Genomic DNA, 18,538 nt, shown 5'->3' with positions numbered 1-18,538 from the left:
GTGAGCAAAGCCCCGGCTGGTGAGTTGCCTGACGGTGCTCTTGCATCAGTCTCTGAGGCTGTTGGCACACACTGGTGAGCGGATATTTCTATTCCCCTGGGGTACATACTCAGCCTAAAGAGAGGGTAAATTAATACCCAGTAAAAAGACATTTCTATCTCTACCAATTGTATCCGTTCACCTTCTAACGGAATTCCAGTTTTTTTTTATATATTTTACTTGCCCCAGAATAGCGGATTAAAACATAAACCAATTGCAGGAAAGAAAGCCCATTTCTCTCTGGCAAGTTGCTCCTTCTTGAACCCGAACGTCCCTGGTCCAATATCCAAAAACATGCCTATGTCCCAGTTCTTTGCGGCATACTACCCGGCGGGTGTAAGATATCTGTACGATATATGACAGAGTATGTGCCTCAGGTCGTGCTCTAGACAGTATAGCCTGGAACTGATGCTGCAAGGCAGCATTAAGGGAGTTTTTCTTTAAAGGAACGAGCTCCTATGCGCGCACAGGGGAAGTTTTGAAAAGCTGAGCTATTTTCGTTCTGAAGTGTTGCAGCATTTTGCTTAATCGGTGGCACGTTAACAAAATTAAAATGAATGACTGCACTTGGACAGAATGCCGATGAAACAACCAGCACATTGTTAGCCTCGGGGCTGAACGTCGTGGTTTGATTGGGGTTTTTTTTTTGCATTATGTATATTTTTCAAATAGCTATAAGTCGTAGCCGAGTTTGCAAACGCGGCTGCACGTGACAAACTGTGCCTTTAAAGGTCTGTCTGTTCCGTAAATCCTCGACCAGAACAGACCCGTAAACATTGCCGTTTTAATACGCCCTACAATATTAGGCACTGGGGGCTTAATTCGTTCTCTTAAACAGAAAACTCCAAATATTGTCCCTTTCTAACTAACCAGGACAGAAAGTGAATGCGATATCTGGTCAGCGCAGCTCCGCTTTACTGTTGGCCTTGACACTGGAAAAGCTCAACTTTTATTATCCTGTTTGAACATGCTGTTGTTTCACTTCCACTAACGTCGGGTCTTTAAAGCAAACATTCAGAGTGATTCTGGGTTGGCTGTATTCCAAATGTAAAATCCGTGACGGGGTGGGGGGGGGGGGGGGGCGCAATTTTATTTTTGGGTATTATTTTTTGAGCGACTCCTGTACCTGTACCTAAGTCTTCTACAACGAATGGGGCAGTCGATTATTCCTCCGCCTCACCACGGAAACAGCACTAGGATAAACATGCCCTTCTTCATTGCTGCATGTGGCGTCGAGCTATCCTTTCATTTTGATCGTTACTACCAGGTACACTAACCATCTAACCAATTCCTTACAACTGAACAGATTGCTGTGAAATCTCAGCGAGATTTTCTGTCCCTCCTAATACAGATAACCCGCTTGTAATATCTGTAATCCAGTACGATTCGTTTTCCCTGGCACCAATTCTAGACAAAATTATTGTACGGATACTTAACAAAAATAAACGATAAAGTATTAATGGACCAAGAACAAAAATAAATGTGAGAAAGTATTAATGGGCCAATGGTTCGATTTGTAATACTTAGATATAAAAGACCTTCGATTGACAGATGCGTACTTGATCCGTACTAAACACTGGAAAGTACAACTGGGCCTCAAATGGGTTTGGGCACCTGAGTTAGAATTCCTTATAATGCAAGTGAAACGAAAGCCATTTCCTCCTTTTTCTAAAACAAAAACAGAATTACCTGGAAAACTCAGCAGATCTGGCAGCATCGGCGGAGAAGAAAAGAGTTGACGTTGACAGTTCTGTGGAAGGGTCATGAGGACTCGAAACGTCAACTCTTTTCTTCTCCACCCATGCTGCCAGACCTGCTGAGTTTTTCCATGTAATTCTGTTTTTGTTTTGGATTTCCAGCATCCGCAGTTTTTTTGTTTTTATCCTCCTTTTTCTAGCCCATCGTAGAATGAGTGTGAAGTGATTTGGGATCCAGTTCATATAAGGCAAGTCAGGAAAAAAATGGGTCTACCCAGAATGAAAATGATGTGATGAAAGTCTATAAACAGAGGGAGTGAATAGCCATGAACGGTGGTTTGATATAGTACTGATCCGGGGTTCACTGCCAAACATTGATAATCTGAATTCTAGTGTTACAGTTAAAGGCCCACAACACACCTCCAAACTTATTTCTTTGTAAATGTATTAAAACATAAGTCATTTATTTTAAACTTGTACGTTGCACAATAGGATTCTGTACACTGGATTATTCAATCCGTTTTGAAGATTCGGAAATAATGTGAATGAAATGATGTATAATTCTGTTCCGGTATCAGATTATGGATCTGTATGTATGAGTCAGTTTACTTCCGCCACTATGCCTGGGTGTTCGTGTGTTTGTGTTTATGGATCTATACCTATGAGTCCCTGTATCTATAGATCTGTGTCCATTAATTCCTGTCCTTGTGTCTGTGAGCATGTGTTGTGTCTATGGATTTGTATGTTGGAGTCCAGTGTATTTCTGTGCCTGTGTCTGTATATTTGTTACCGTTGATCTGGGTGTGAGAGTCAGTCTAAGCTTGTACATGTATCTCTGCTTAAGGATCTGTCTGTACGACTCAGTGAATTTCTGTGTGTGTGTGTTTCTATGGGCCTATATGTGTATGTCAATGTATATTTACATCAGTATTTGTGTGTGACAATCAGTCCATATCTATACATGTGTCTCTGTTTGTGTTTAAGACTCTGTATGTATGAGTCAGTGAATTTCTCTGTGTATGTGTGTGTGTGTGGATCTCCATTAGTCAATGTATTCCCCTATTTGTGTTCGTGTCTATGGACCTGTATGTCAGTTCATTTCTGTATCTGTGTTGTGTGTGTCTATGGGTTTATATGTGTATGACAATGTACATTTATATTAATATTTGTGTGTGTGTGTTTCCATGGGCCTGTATGTGTATGTCAATGTTTATTTATATCAGTATTTGTGTGTGCGTCAGTCTATGTCTGTACCTTTGTCTCTGTGTTTAAGGATCTGTATGTACGAGTCAGTGGATTCCTGTGTGTGTGTTTGTGTGCGTGTTTCTAAGGGCCTGTATGTGTATGTCAATGTCTATTTAGTCAGTGTGTGTGTGTGTGTGTCTATGCGTTTGTATATTTGAGTCCGTATATTTTGGAGGTTGTCTCTGTGCGCCTCTCTCTGTGCTGGTGTCTATATGAATGCTTCGTATGTCAGGGAAAGACTTTTCGTAAACCTCTTTACGCTGGCAATATCCATTTGGATGGCGTTAAATTAACTTCAAAAGAATCAATTCGTGTTTTACTTGATTTATATTTTCTTCCTAAACTCTTTTTACACAGCACAGCCCTCCCAATCGACACACTTTATTCAATTAGATATCCTTGGAAATGTAGTCAAACCAGAATTCTGTAATGGATTTTCATTTCTTTGCGAAACAGGTTGGGAGTTGGTTAATACTTGAAAATAACTTTGTCCTATCTTTTGTTTTCTCTTCCGGATTCTAGATTGTCCTGTTCGCCGACAAGCAGCGGCTAAAATCAACTCTCATCTCCTTCAGAAGGCGGCTGGTGTTTCAGCTTAGCCCCGTTCATGGGACCTTAAGTCTGAAAGCCGTTGTCAAAAACTGAACTCGCGTCCACACCGTTATTAAAGGGGTCGAGAGCAATTTAAATAGATGACAGGCAGAAATGGGACGATTCCCCCCATCGCTACACTGTCTCCTCGCCTGACCCGTTCTATCCTTGATAGCCACATATGAATATATGCATCGGAAATGCTTCTTCGGACAAGCCTTGCCTCCCATGTATTCACTTTAGGATAGTGCTAAACCGCTCTAAATGACCGAGAATCATCTGCACTGCAAATATCAACCCTTCTTCAGTTAGATTACTTTAAACCTGATTATTGTTGGCGATACGTACTTTTAGAGGGTGGAAGTAATTTGCCATGTTGATGTATTGTTCTATTTATCAACAAAGGTTGATGGATAAATAATTAAGCAGAGCATGAATAACCCGCTCATATTGCCTTTCTAAGCACCGAAGTGGTGTATTAATATATCATCGTTTCCATGTTCCATGTAGTGGGTGCTGATACTATTGTTACTTCATTGTACAATTACAGTCAGAATCAACAACTACTGGATCAGGTTTCTTACCCCGGCTGATCTTCGTTGTACTAACTGATTTGGGACTATAGCAGTGTTAATCCATTGAGGTGCAAATGTTATGTCCCTCAATTTCAGTGCAATACTAAAATGCAAGACTAAAGTGACACACGATTCGGGCCATTTATCGATGTAGAGTTGCGGGTCGTATAGTAGTTAACTATTTCAACCAATGTTTTTACATGGGCACACAAATGTCACTAGTTTATATTAATTAACAAAGTGGTTCACTCCAAACAAAAGCAACCGTGATCTCGGCAACGATCACGGCATCTTTCTTTAAACAAAACCCCAATGGGCCATGCCACTTGGTATAATGCAGAATACTGGGGCAAAGTCAATTGCTGTATTAAATCCCAAGAAAAAGACACTTTCCTATCCACTCCCATTGTAGAGAACATATCAGCTAAGCATTTTAACGCACAGTCTGGATACAAGCAAACCTCCTGATTATTCATGTTTACAGTACTCAACACAATGAATATTCTAAGTCCTCCCCCATTTCTTTCACTCGAACACTGCAATGCTGTACCTAATAAATTTACACATTAACACCTTCTGCAACTTATCCTCTTTTTGGATCATTTTATCATACTACAGTTTTGATTCAGATCTTGTTGCAGAATCGCTGTTTAAACAGGCTGAGGAGTACATTCTAACACATGTATTTGTTCATATGCAGTCTGTCCAAACGCCAAGCCAGCTGATAAATACTGACATTGCTTTTGTAAGCATTGTACATTTATAGGGATGTAGATCTAACTGTATCTCTTTAGAATATTTCCTTGGTTTTCGTATTCCAATATTTGGTCCTTAGTGAGAGGCGAATAATTCCTGCGTGTTCATTTTTGTCGTTAGTGTTTTTATTTTGGAACATGTGACCTGTTCCATTAGTAAAATGTGATAGTTTCCATTTTACACCAGGCTGAGTATGGAGATGGCCCAATAATCACAAGAAATCCACGGTACAGCAACATTAGCACATATCAACAGAATGTTCTATTTATTATTATTACCACTTGCATGTCATTCTCGGTTATTACAGTCTGTGCACGATTAAACAAGGTATACCTTCCTCTCCTGGGCTTCAATCGAACTGTTATGAGGCCGAATATGAACTGCTTTTTTCACTCTTTCTGCGTAAATACAACAGTCTTAAAGACCGCAGGTGTCCAGATAATAAACAGGTACAGCAACAAACTTGCTTGACATGCTTGACACACAGCTCAAATAGGGTTTTTTGCATGTTGGGTTAGTTCTATGATTTGCCCCTCCCTTTTCTTCTGATCATTCAGAACGGCAATGTTCTGAATATTTGCAGAAATTTCCCTTGATTTAACGAGAAGGAGCCCCCTGAGGTATTTGGCAGATCAAAATGTCATGGAACTATTTGGATTTTTTAAAAATTCTGTTTAATGTACGACTATTTGATTATTTAACGACGGCCTATATTAAGCTGCCTGAATACAAGTGGGGAAGGATTGACGGAGAAGTATAGTGGAACGTTCACAGCAACTGCCTCACATTATACAAATCCTATTTGGTGTTTTTGTGTGGAATCATGCAATTTAGAGGGGGGTATTCTGCCCATCGTGCCCGTGTTAGCTGTTTGGAAGAATGATCCAATTAGTCACAGTTCAGTGCTCTTTTCCCATCGCCCTGTCAATGTTTCATTTTCAACTAAATATAAATGCCCCTGTGAAAGTTGCTGTTGAATGCGCTGGCATCAAATCTTCGGTTAGTGCAGTCTAAGCCGAAAATCGCTGCATTACAAACATTCTTCGCCGCACACCCTCCCTCCGCCCATGTTTCTTCCTGCCAAACCCAAGCATCAATCCGCCCCTCTCTCTAGCTATCTACTTCAACATTCTTACCTGGGTTTCTGTCAGACACAAGCTGTTTGCTAATTGTTTTCTCTCGGCTCCCACCACATAATGATTTTTCTCGAAGGCTCGCTCTAACCTCAGGAGCTGGGACGGGGAGAAGGCTGTTCGAATCCGTTTAGGTTTTCTGGTGAAAGGGCCGTGAAGGAGCAAACCCTCGGCTCCCCCCTCACTACCTACAAACAACAACAGAAAAATAACAAGGGTAAATGTATTAGGAGGAATTGGTTTCCGATTACACCAGCATGAGATTTTTTTGCTCTGCTTAGAAAATATGATCAAGAATAATGACTGGATAGTGCGTGCTCTGTACTCATAAGTGATTGTAATTGCACACAGACTGCTGTCACTACACTTCAACATATTGGGAGTCATACACTAGCAGAAATCGCACTTCAGCCAATATGCTTTATTTCTGTGCCAATCCGCGTGCTACTTTTAATTTATCACCTCAAATTGTTCCACAACCATCATTAATGACAGACCTGTTAACAGCGATACATCGCTCTAGTGTTGTATAGTTCAAAATGCTCTTTCCAAATCTAAGCCACCTTTGGAAGGACAATATCGACAACAACATAGCTGAGTCTTTCCCGCGGTGCTAAGTGGATATGGTCCCGAATTTTCACGCGTCTGCTTTTCCACTCCACTCAACTCACAATCTACCTGATATCAAAATGTAACTATGAATTTTAAACCGTTACGTTGCTTTACGTGGCAATATATTAAGCTGTCCTTCAATGAGACAGAAACGAAACAGGTCCAAACCAATACTATTTTTTGCAACAAAGCAATTAGCATTAAATACGAATGATTAATTGTACAGTTATTAATATCTGAATATGTTGCTGTACGATAATAAAAGTGTTATAAATTAGATATGCGCAGTGTAATTAAACACTATTACACTGCAATGTGCCAACAAAATTCACACCTTAAAAGGAAAAGAAAAAGAACACTGGTATTGGCACAGTTCCCATTTAATCAACAACATCACTACCAGGATCAGCAGAAACTGTTATCTTACTTTGGGCCTCAACTTAATTAAAACCGCAATCGTTAGTTTAGTGGATATGGTTAAGGCTTGGTTTAGGATTAGTATAAATTACGACCCAGTTTTTGAATTCAAAGTTATCTCGGTTAAAGTTGTCCAGAACCAGTGTTTTGCATTGGGATTATGGTGAAAGCTGGGTTGGGGTGGGGGGTGTGGTGGAATGTTTGGAGTTTCTAAGGCCTCGATCTACAGTTAGCGGAAACTATAGTGTCGTGTGGGGTTTAGATTTATACCTAGGAGAAGGGTTTGGTTCAAGGGTTGGATTTGGCTTAAGGGCTGGGGTTGAGGTTAGTGTTTGGTTTTAAGAGTTGGGGTTATGGAGTAGTTTAAAGTTTAGGGTAGTGGCTTGGTTTTAGTGTTAGGGTTGGGACTGGTTTTAGTGTTAGGGTTGGGGCTGGTTTAAGTGTTAGGGTTGGGGCTGGTTTAAGTGTTAGGGTTGGGCTTAGCTTAAGTGTTAGGGTTGGGGCTGGTTTTAGTTTTAGGGTTGGGGCTGGTTTAAGTGTTAGGGTTGGGGCTGGTTTTAGTGTTAGGATTGGGGCTCAGTTTAAATGTTAGGGCTGGGCTGATTTAAGGGTTAGCGTTGGGGCTGGTTTTAGTTTTAGGGTTGGGACTGGTTTTAGTGTTTGGGTTGGGGCTGGTTTTAGTGTTTGTGTTGGGGCTGGTTTAAATATTACAACTGGGGCTCATTTAAGGGTTAGGGTTGGGGCCAGTTTAGGGGTTAGGTTTGGGGCTGGTTTAAGGGTTGGATATCATCTGTTCTTTTTCTACCTTTGGCTTTGTATCCATAATAAATCTATCATCCATACTTGTTAATCTATAAACTAATCCAATATTTATATTACCCTGTTACATATGTAACCATACAGTAATTGGCATTGGTTGGGCACAGTAAAGTTTCCAAAAGCTCGATCACAGAGACAGATATGATGTATATAAAAGCACAATACATGCATTATGTGCAAACTTTTATCATGTTAGATTTTTACGTTTGTTTGGTAAGCCACCACTCTTTTCTTAAACAGACAAGAGGAACTTCTGGTCATTGCAGGACTAATATCATTCTTTATGTAGAAACACATCAGGAATCCATACTCATTTCAAAAATATATTTTCTTCTAAATATTGGATGGGGCACATCCAGGTCTTAATCATTTCTGACCTGCCAATGAAATAGTGGGAAGGTATGTTTTTCATCATTCCTGTGACTTCCATTTAACCAATGGCAATATGACGATAACAGTCAATGGCAGCATCAATAAAAAGGGTTTTTAAAGCCTCTCAATCACTTATCCAGCCATTTAACCAGAACAGTCATTCTTTAATCCAGTAGTGCATTGCAATTTTCAAAGGAAATTACTAAGCAATTTGAGAACAGGTCCCATTTCATCAGCCAGATTCTGGATCCCTAGTGATGGGGAAATGCGACCTTGTATTATGTTGGGGTAGGGGATGATTCCTTTATATGAAAATGTGTGAAGGTTGTACCAACAACACACAATAACTGCTGGATGTTGAAATGAAGTTACAAGACTGAAGTAAGAGTACAAAGGCAGTAATGCAAAGTAACAGTACTGGATATAGGTAGACATGGAAAAAGTAACAGTCATTAAAATCTATTAGAAGTGCTGCACTGACACAGGAAAATGTTAGCAAGGATATTGGAATTAAACAAAATAAGAGTTTGAAAATTACCATATACATGTCATGATAGGAGAAAGAGAGTATACTGAAAAAAATCATTTCCATGGGCCACAACATTCTGTTTATTCCTTGTTGCCTGTATGTTTTAACCTGCATATAAACAGAAATTGGAGCATGGAGCAAGTGGCAGATACTGAGATACAATAGTTCATTTTAACTGTACATTTGTTCAAGAGGCAGAGTTTGGAAAATCATGGGCCTTTGGAGATATTAGAGCTCAAGAGTTATGTAATGTTATATTACTATACTATGTTATGTTACTATATTATTTGAAAATTCACTGATTTGTACAATAGTAACATCACCAGACAGAATGATTATGCTCTAACTCTTGATGCTATCCTGGTAACATAGTAGCAAAATCGATAAATGTGGTCATTTACTCACAATGTAGCATCTGTTATTTTCATACAGCAAGAAGAACTCAGTTGTTCTCCAGCCATACCTGAACAGCACTACCGAACAACATATGCAAAGCAGGAACCAACATAGCTATCTGCACACTGCTAACAGCTAATGACTGAGGAGGATGCCAACAAGAATTGGTGAGGAAAAGAGCAGTGGTGTGGCTAAAGAATGGTAGCTGATCTAGAACAGGGGTCTATTTTGCTGAGTTGAATGTGGAAACAAGTTAGTGAAACTCCTTCCAACACACTGATGCAACACCAGCCATATTGAGAAATCATGTACATTCATGTGTACTACATTGGAAGTTGGTCTGGATAAGGTGGGAAAGTGCAACATGCAAATATGCCACTGCCCATAAGTACTGACATGGATCAATAATTGGCTGCACTACAGACTACCATTGAGCATGTGACATCTGCAGAGGCTGAAATTATACAGGCCATAAGCACATTAGAAGCATCTCTCATGTATATTTCATCAATGCTTTGGAAGCTTAGAAGTCCAAGATGCAGCAATGGCTGGATTTCTGTATCTCTTTGCAGAATGATTTCAGACATTAGAAAGGGAATATCAATACTTCATAGATGCCAATTAACCTATCTCAGACATGGCAATGAACCTCTTGAGAGAAGCACGTCAGAGGATGCATGTGAGAAGTAGATTAAAGTGACTGGTAGGTATTCACATCAACTAGATCATATAATCTTGCACAAGTAGATACTATCTCTGAAGATACTGAAATCACTGCAACTCCAGCAAAGAGCCCCATCTGTGATCCAGATGTTTCAGAATTGGTACCAGAGACACGTGGTATCCTTTATATCTCATCATTGATCTGTCTCCACACACAAGTGCTTCCCTTCAACTACTCAAAATTAGGATATTTGCACAACCAGAATGAAGATGTTCACAATGCATAAAAGACAAGCATACATAAACCATACACATGCATAACTAAATGAAATTAATTTAGGTTTATTTATTTTTTTGTAGCCTACAAATTATTTAACCATGTAGTAAAAAAAAAATCAGATGTCTGAAAGACAAAGTGGTTGACTTCTGAGGGTGTTTGTTGAGTAGAATGTTAACCTTCACTGGCACTTGTTCAGAATTCCAGGCAGCTGATTGTTCCTCACCATAGTCTGGGCTTCTTTACACAGTGGTCCTGTATCATGCTCCAGAGCTAACTGCTGTAGACTCACTTCCCAGGCCAGGACTCACTGTGAATTTGTAATCCTATGGTTTTTACACTGTGTGTACTCCTCTTCTACATGTTGTTACATTGCAGTACCATTTGCCAATAGCAAATGCAGCTTTGCTGATGGACAAATGGAACACCCTGTTTACCTTTCACTTCTACCACTGCTTGTTGATAGTTTGACATTTTCTCCTTCAGTAAGCTCAGTAACTCCAAGTCTGAGCTGGAGTAAAATCCTCACTTCTAAATTTGACTGTACAGCTGTACAATCCTTCATAAAATCATTACTAATGAAACTAACAAAGTGCTAACATGTACAATTTTCATTTTCTCTCAATTATTTTCTACTGTTTGCTAAAACAATTCTGGAGGAATAGAAGTATAGGAACAACACTAAAGAGACAAATAGCCACAGTACTTTTTACTTGCATTACGCCGTTTTACTCACTACCTTTTTTTAACTGAACTTAATGAAACAAGCAACATATGGCCTTTAGTGTCCAACCTAGCTATGGGAAAATAGTGATAGAATATCAGGTTAAGTTTTTATTTTCTACTGAATATAAATGGCTATTGCTGATGTTAATAACAAAATTCTGAGCAATAGGACTTAATCAAACTTAATCTACTGAAGCACCAATGGCAAATCAAAAATCCTCTTGCCACACCTATTAGCTAAATAATTTGTGGTGCATTATTCCATTTCTCATCAATTTTCCACCTTCTTTTCTGTCCTCTCCTGAAGATGCTAACTCTTTGTTAGGATACCATTTCCTTCAGTGCCTTTACCCATGTATCATTATTCCTGTGTGATCTTTGACAACAAGAATGTGAATGTCATTCAACTACAGAAGACATCATAGCCAAGTTCAATTCTATTGTTACCTGATATCCAATCACACAAACTTTAGGAATGTAAACTCTGGCTACTTTATCTTTCTTTGACCCAATGCTGGTAAGACTTATTCACTCTCCCTACAAGAACCTGGTTATGATAATGTAACAACCAGGCTGAACCTGGGATCTTCCTGATCTGATGTCAAAGTTGTGTGTTTCGGTGAAGGCACTGATAGTATATAAGCTGTTGAAGAGGATAATCCAAAAGCATCTGTGGCCATTTAAATCAAGTTTCCATGTTGACTCAGTACTGTGGAGACATTCCATCTCTTACCCTGTGATACTTCATTCTACTCCATTAACTACAGAAATAGGAAAGATGGATTGTTTGAAGTTTACCTGGTTGAAGTTACTTGTTGGGTAATTATATGCATGGCCCAAATTCACAGCAGTTTATTGGAAATAATTATTTGAATAGATGGCATAAAGTCTTCAGACCTCCCTTGGATTTATTTTTTGTTTGTGTGCACATTTTTAGAAGAGATCTCAGCTGATTTTGAATCAGATGCTTTGTAACTGAAGTGATTATTCTTGATTTGCATCAAAGTATGGCTGATGGGATGACCCAAGGAGGTCTGTGCTTGGGGAAATCAAACTGGTTCAGTTCAGAACAAACTAATGGTGATTGAATCCAGATGTTGGATTCATTCACCATTATGATATAGTACTACTGTAAATTTTATATGTAGTGACTACTGCTTTATTCAGGCAGGTGCTCTACTTAACTAGATTACAGAGGAAATGGCTGTTTAAAACAGATGAAGGTAGCCATGTGAATTTGTTGTGCCATAATTGACACTTTAATTTCTATTTACAAACAAATTAATAATGTGCAGAAGTTAACTAGAACTATGCATTAGTGGCAGACTCATTACCTTCTCTCCAACTATGTTACTTTAACTTCCTCAGTTGAGACAGTGCCTTTTTAAATCCAGGACTTAGATGGAACTATTTCTTAAAATGTATCCATAATCTCAGGAAAATCACTAAGTGGCTATTTCTTAAATGAATATACAATCCCAGGAAAAATATTATTCCTTAATTGAACTATCAATCCTACGAGCAGTATTTGTTCCTTAATTGGGCCACCAATCCCAAAATCAGTGACTTTCCTGAAATAGATTCTAAATGCTGGGGACAGTGTCTCTGACACATTTTCTATTCAAACCAACAGTCTCAAGAAAATTGTCAAGGAAGAAACTCTTAACATCCAGCTAAACCATATTCTACTATAAAGCAACGTATTGCCTTTACTTAGAAATATAGAAATGTACACTTCAGAAGGGGGCCATTCAACCTTCTCTGTTGATGCTGGCTCTTTACTAGAACAAGCCCACTGCCCTGCTCTCTCCCTTTGGTTCTATAGCTTCTTCTGCTTTAGAAGTTTATCAACTTTTTCTTTAAGATATGTAATAGTAATGCTTCAATGGGTTTACATGGCAAATTTCTAATACATTTCTTGTAAATAAATTTCCCCTAGCTTCTCACCTCTCTCTTTGATTAGTCATGTTGAATTGATAACCTCTTGTCTCAGACTTCTAAACTGGAGAAAATGATCTGTCACCCTATCAAAACTCATCATGATTTTAAAAGTCTCTAATAAATCTCCGCATAGGCTTTTTCACTTCAAAGAAAATAGTCACAGTATCCAAAATCTCTGGTCATGTTATTAGTTTCTAATCTCTGTGTTGTATACCTCAGCACAAATTGTGTTGTATACTCCCTATGGCTTTATGACAGCCAAAAATACACACAATCCTCTAACTTTACCCTCACTGTTGCCTTCTGTATATTCATCGTTACTCCATTTCTTGTATTCTATGCCCTTACTGAGAAAACCTAAAAATATAAACAGGTGTTGTGGTTATGCATTTACATTTTTATAAATAATACTATATTTGTGGTTTTCATTTTAAAATATTTACATTGAAAAGCTGTATAATGTGATTCATCCAGTTAAGACATCAACAGATGAGTATATTATACAGTTTCATTTTAAGAAGTTAGACTTGTTTAAATCATCAAGATTTGGACTTTATCTCTTTAAAGTGGAAGATCCAGGCAGGAGCAATGGTGGAAGTAACTGTCAACACCCATTGGTGATGCTTCAGAAAAAAAAACTGTCCTCTGAATGTTATTGTCAATTGCAGAGAGAGAGACTCACGTGTTTTCAGACCTTACACTAGAAAAAAACATTTCATCAAAGGATTACAATTTAATAAAATTGTGGGCAAAAACAACTTACTTAGGTATAACTTTATAATTATATGTTTTAATGATCTTAACAATACCATCTTTGTATAGTATTTACATTGCAAATATGCAGCCCATTTATGACAGAAAGCCCATAGAGGTTAAAATATGTGATCACACATGGCCTAGCAGTAACACAAGGTCAGTCGGTATTACCACGTGGCTTACTGGTGACAAAAAGCTTGCAAGAGTTACCATACATGTCATGTACTGGTCGAGAGGTGCAAATCTTTGCAAGTCACATACATTGTCATACATGGTCCAACTTTAATGTTACAGGGACATTCTAACAGTCTGGTTTAACCAGCTACTCTGCAAACAAGATCACTGATAATTTTAGGACATTTCTCCTTCAATAAAATGTCTTCAATTTGCATATGTTGCAAATGTGAAACATTTGTATAAATGATTAGGTTTAATTATGTAAAGCAAGGTTACATCACCTATATTAAAGGATTAATCAGAATGACGTCTACGTTGTATCTTTCTGATTGTTTAGTTCATCAGTTAGATAGTAAGTCTGGAGCAACTATCCATAGCATATCTGATACACATTCAATATAGTGTTCAGAAAATGTAGTTTCAGGGAATAAAGTTCGATATTGGAGAATCGTTTCTCCATATAAACTCTACTTATGAAAAACAGCAAATATATATATATATATATATATATATACACACACACAAATACATGAGGCTAAGTCGCACGATACTACTTTAATCAAGGGGTCCAGGTCATGTCATAAACAGCAGAATGATATTTCGAGTTTCAAGTGCTGTGGTCCCTTCAACTTTTGAGCGCCATTACTGTAGCCCCTTACTAAATTAAATAATATTTAAATTCAGCTTTTTTTATATCAGAGAATTACATTTTCCAATGCGTCAACGCAATGTCCCTAATATGTCTGGGAGTGAAAAGCGAGTAATTGATCTAACACTTAGTACATGTTTTAATTACACCTCCATAAATATTAACTAAATGCTTCGAAATCTATAGGTTTATATCACACTTCAAATGATCTATACGGTAAAGAAATTGCACTTAGCTTTGAAAGACAATGTTAGTAAGTCAGGCACACGCACCGCAGCCCTAACCACTCATGATGGGTAATCCATTTTAAAGTGTTTACAGGTCTGTGGCACGCAAAGTCACAAAGTTTTCCTCATAAGATTAGCGAAGTACTTACATACTCTCACATTCTCTGCGGACTTTTAATGTACTTTGCATGTGCTTAGCATGTTGTGCGCTGGAAGGAATTTTCCCCTGAATCTAGCATGCTGTCAGTGTTGTGCGCGAGGTCAGTCGTGAGCTCTTTTCAGTTTGTGACATGCTTTACGACGTTTTTTTAACCTGCATTGTATGTTGTATCGAAGTCTACATAGGTAAAGTGCTCTGCACAATAATGTAATACACTCTACATGAACTCTCTACTATGCACAGCGTAAGGTACATTTGTGTTATGCACAGTATACAATAGACCTATAGATTATGGACTTGCAATGGACAGTCTATTACATGTCTCTATGCAGACTCTATAACACGCGCTGCACGGCCTGTAATGTGCTGTGTAAGATAAACTTGCGGGGTCCCAAGCTGTACAGTCTGCTGTGTGTGTACAAGTAATAATTTTATTGTTTTACTCTGCGCGTCGCTTGTGATAAAGTTAACTTGTTATCGCCAGTTTATATTTACATGTGAAGTACAACTGAAATTCTCTACAGGGGTGATACAATATTTCAGTGTTAATCTGTGTTTGGTTGCATTTCTTGTTTTAAACTTATAGATTGTTTAAAAAAATTCCTTCAAATTATCTCAAAATCAAGCTTCACTAAACAGATAACGTCGAAACAATGTGTCAACCAATTTTCGCCTTTTCCGAAGAGGCTGCATTTTCCCTCCTCCAGCTCCACCGCTGATCCCGATTTCTAATTCAGTCACGAGGAACAATGTCATTTTGTCCCGCCATCTTCCTCTCAGACCCACCAACTTTTAATGCCCCGAAGAATGGGTGGAATTTAAAACTAATTTGGACGACTTCGTCCCTCACTCCTGGAAATTTATAAGTTCAAAGAGTGATTCAATGGAATTTTACACCCAATCTATTTCCTTCACAATGATTGTGTTTATATTCGAAAAAAAATCAAGATGCAAATTTCATTAAGCAAGAACTTGGGAGTTGTAAAGCGCCTTTCACATCCCGAATATGTGATAATCTTTATATATCGACTATCAGACTGTTTTACAACAGCTCCAGTCAATTATATGGGTCATGCTGTATCACGTATAATATAAATCAAATGATACTGGTGTATAAATATCAGAAGACAACTTTAAAATATCCGCGCATTACAACTGTTACATAGGAACTCAATCTTTCTGTGCTAAACCTCATTACTGGAATCATGCAATTCAGTTGTGCGAGTGTGTGTAAATTACTTACACTAGCAAATTGCCATTTTAAACTTATTGAATTAAACTGGTGGAAAAGCTCAGGCTAACCAAACACTGCGCACATATTCTGCTTTTACAGCAAGGCTTTTGCAGTGCGTTTTCTCAGATCTTCCAGGAAAGATATGTTTGTATAATTCACAATATATTTAAATGCTTTCCGCCAAGTCGTTTTTCTTAAAGTCTAGACGGTGACTATGTAAACAGACTGCGTTCATGTGCAACAAAGAATATTATACCACAAGCACTTGCGTCGTAATGGCTGGTTTTTAATAGGGTACTGGTTGTAAAGGTATTGAGGCCATCAGTAGGAGACAATTAAACCCAGATCTGATTCATTTCAAATTGATGGCGCTGCGCCTTTCAGATGTATAATAGAATAAATAGTGCTGTAATTTAACGTGGCTTTCCTCTGCTGATTGATGTACATTGATAGAAGGAATACTCACAATTTACTGAACTTACAGAGACTAAAGCAAATACTGCGATTGCTGGAAATCTGGAATGAAAACACGACGAAGGGTCATCCACCTGAAACGTTAACTCAGTTTCTCTCTCCACAGAGGCTGCCACTACCTGCTGAGTATTTCCAGCTCGGTTTGTGTTCAGGACCTAGAGAGACTGTGAACCGCAAACAAGGTGCGCCTTTGCCTGGAGTGTGAACACATATTAAACCAGCAGTTTTACTACAGTACCAAAGGTGATCCATCTGATAATTTGCAGCAAATAAATCGGTTTGCATTAAAAAAAACTCGATTGCAAACGGTATTTTTAAAAATTAATCCAACTCTCCTAAATTCAGTGGGAGTGCGGCCAGTTTGCAAAAGCAAGGTGCACCCTGCACATTTCAAACCTCTTTCTGTGTTTTCATTCCAGATAAAAATTCCTAGTCGTAGTGTGGCGTTTCGTTAGCCTTAGATGGAACCGTAGGTTGCTAACTGGATTCGGAGCCACCGAGGACAGGAGCATCAGAACCTTTGTGGCCACCTTTCCAAACTTATTTAAATCCGCAACAACGGCTGATTGAGCCCAGGCAGTCCTGTGGTCGTGAGAACCCCAAAGTTCAGGAACTCGGCGGAAGCTGTGGCAGTCAGGTGAGCTGCAGCCCAGTGTATCCCAAGTAAAGTGGCGGCGCTTTTCTAGAATTGGTGCTAACGCCTGGTTATTACAGAGCCTTCTCATTTATATTTTTAAACCATCCCCTGATCTTCGTTCAAATTGAACCCTTACTCATTCGCGCGGAGTTTACTTTTGAACTCAAATTTCCATCTGAACTGAACTGTGGTTTCGGTTCCAGTCATATCTAACCGGTATTGTACACTATTACATAATCCTGATTTACATGCTTAACGACGTGTTTATGTTTTGAGAATCGAAAATCGAATAAAGAGCCTGCACAGGATATTGTCGGTAGTCTAACGATGTAAAAGTGGTCGATTTTCTTTTTCAAACTAACCCCTTGCCTAGCAAGAGCTGTTTAAAACATAACTCGTAGACACGCAGGATGTAAGGAGCTGAGATTAGGAGTTTGTCTAACCGATCTGTAAAGTAAGAGTTGGTTAGTGAGTTTTATTCAGATGCAATTTAATATTTTATACCTTTTTCTTTGGATACGATACTTACAAACTGTCATTACTTAAAATTCTAACAATTTACCTTGAAACCTGTGACCCAGGTATCTGTTCCTTAATACCCATGGGTAAAAACTCAGCGCTTCTCTCTGCTGCGGTGCAAAGAAAGACTGTGCGGGGAGATGGTGCGGGTTCCCCGGGTGCATAGAGAGAGCGGGGCTGGCCGCGTGTGTCACCGGCTCCGGGAACAGGAGCTCGGGGCTGCCGTAGAGAGTCCTGCCGGCGTTCTGAAAGCCGCTCCCAAAGGGAGAAGCGTGCACCGAATCGGCGTATCTCAGAGCTGTGGGTCGAAGGGGCTCATCCCCAAGTGTGGAGGAGCTGTCTTTGCCTACCAGAGCCTCGATGGTGAAGCATTTCTTGGTCGCAGGCTGGAACATGGCTTTCGCCAAATGGGTTGGCTCTGATGGCAAAGATCGGGAAGGTTTGAGAAAGTCCAAAAACAGGGCCGAAAGAAGGTTTGCTTTTCCCCAGTAGGCACAATTCCTTAGATCCAATGTGGACTCCAATCCATATCACAATCCATATGCGTACCTGGCAATGTGTGATTCGGTTTAAAAAAAAACTTGTGTTAACGATTTGGAGCTGGATGATCTAATTAAAAGGGGGCTGACACTAAACAGCCCATTGATTGCCAGCAGTTTCTCACCGATTGGCTCCATTACCTGCCCCGCAACTCGTCTCAGTTACAGGCGTGGTGGACATGCGCAGAATGCGCAAGAGGAAAGGGTCCAACCTCCCTCTCCAGGCAGACTTACCGAAAACCCCAACCCCCGAGCCAAACAACGCGGGTCTGCCTGCCTGTGTGTGCACAGGGGCTGATGAAATCTCCGCTGACAAAGCTACCAAATCCTTCAGTAACAGTCAGCTTCGCTAAGGCCGTAGAATTAAAATGATAAAAA

At 39.2% G+C, this 18,538-nt stretch overlaps 1 protein-coding gene across 3 annotated transcripts in view; it reads right to left on the bottom strand.

Annotated features, from left to right (window-relative positions):
- The window catches only part of emx3 (empty spiracles homeobox 3), a 134,430-nt gene extending 116,152 nt beyond the window's left edge, over positions 1-18,278 (bottom strand). For 2 of the 3 annotated variants that reach the window (XM_041193845.1, XM_041193846.1), the window contains exons 1-2: positions 17,665-18,278; positions 6,040-6,224 (exon numbers count right to left, since the gene is read on the bottom strand). In XM_041193845.1, the coding sequence (XP_041049779.1) occupies positions 6,040-6,224; positions 17,665-18,016 (537 nt within the window). In that variant the 5' untranslated portion in view covers positions 18,017-18,278. The remainder of the gene's footprint in view (positions 1-6,039; positions 6,225-17,664) is intronic. The other variant, XM_041193844.1, reaches the window with a different exon arrangement.
- Positions 18,279-18,538: the final 260 nt, after the last annotated feature.

The sequence above is a fragment of the Carcharodon carcharias genome, chromosome 8 (genome assembly GCF_017639515.1).
Source record: "Carcharodon carcharias isolate sCarCar2 chromosome 8, sCarCar2.pri, whole genome shotgun sequence".
Lineage (NCBI taxonomy): Eukaryota > Metazoa > Chordata > Chondrichthyes > Lamniformes > Lamnidae > Carcharodon > Carcharodon carcharias.
The sequence above is the reverse complement of the archived record's forward strand: the minus strand, read 5'-3'. Positions and strand labels throughout refer to the sequence as shown.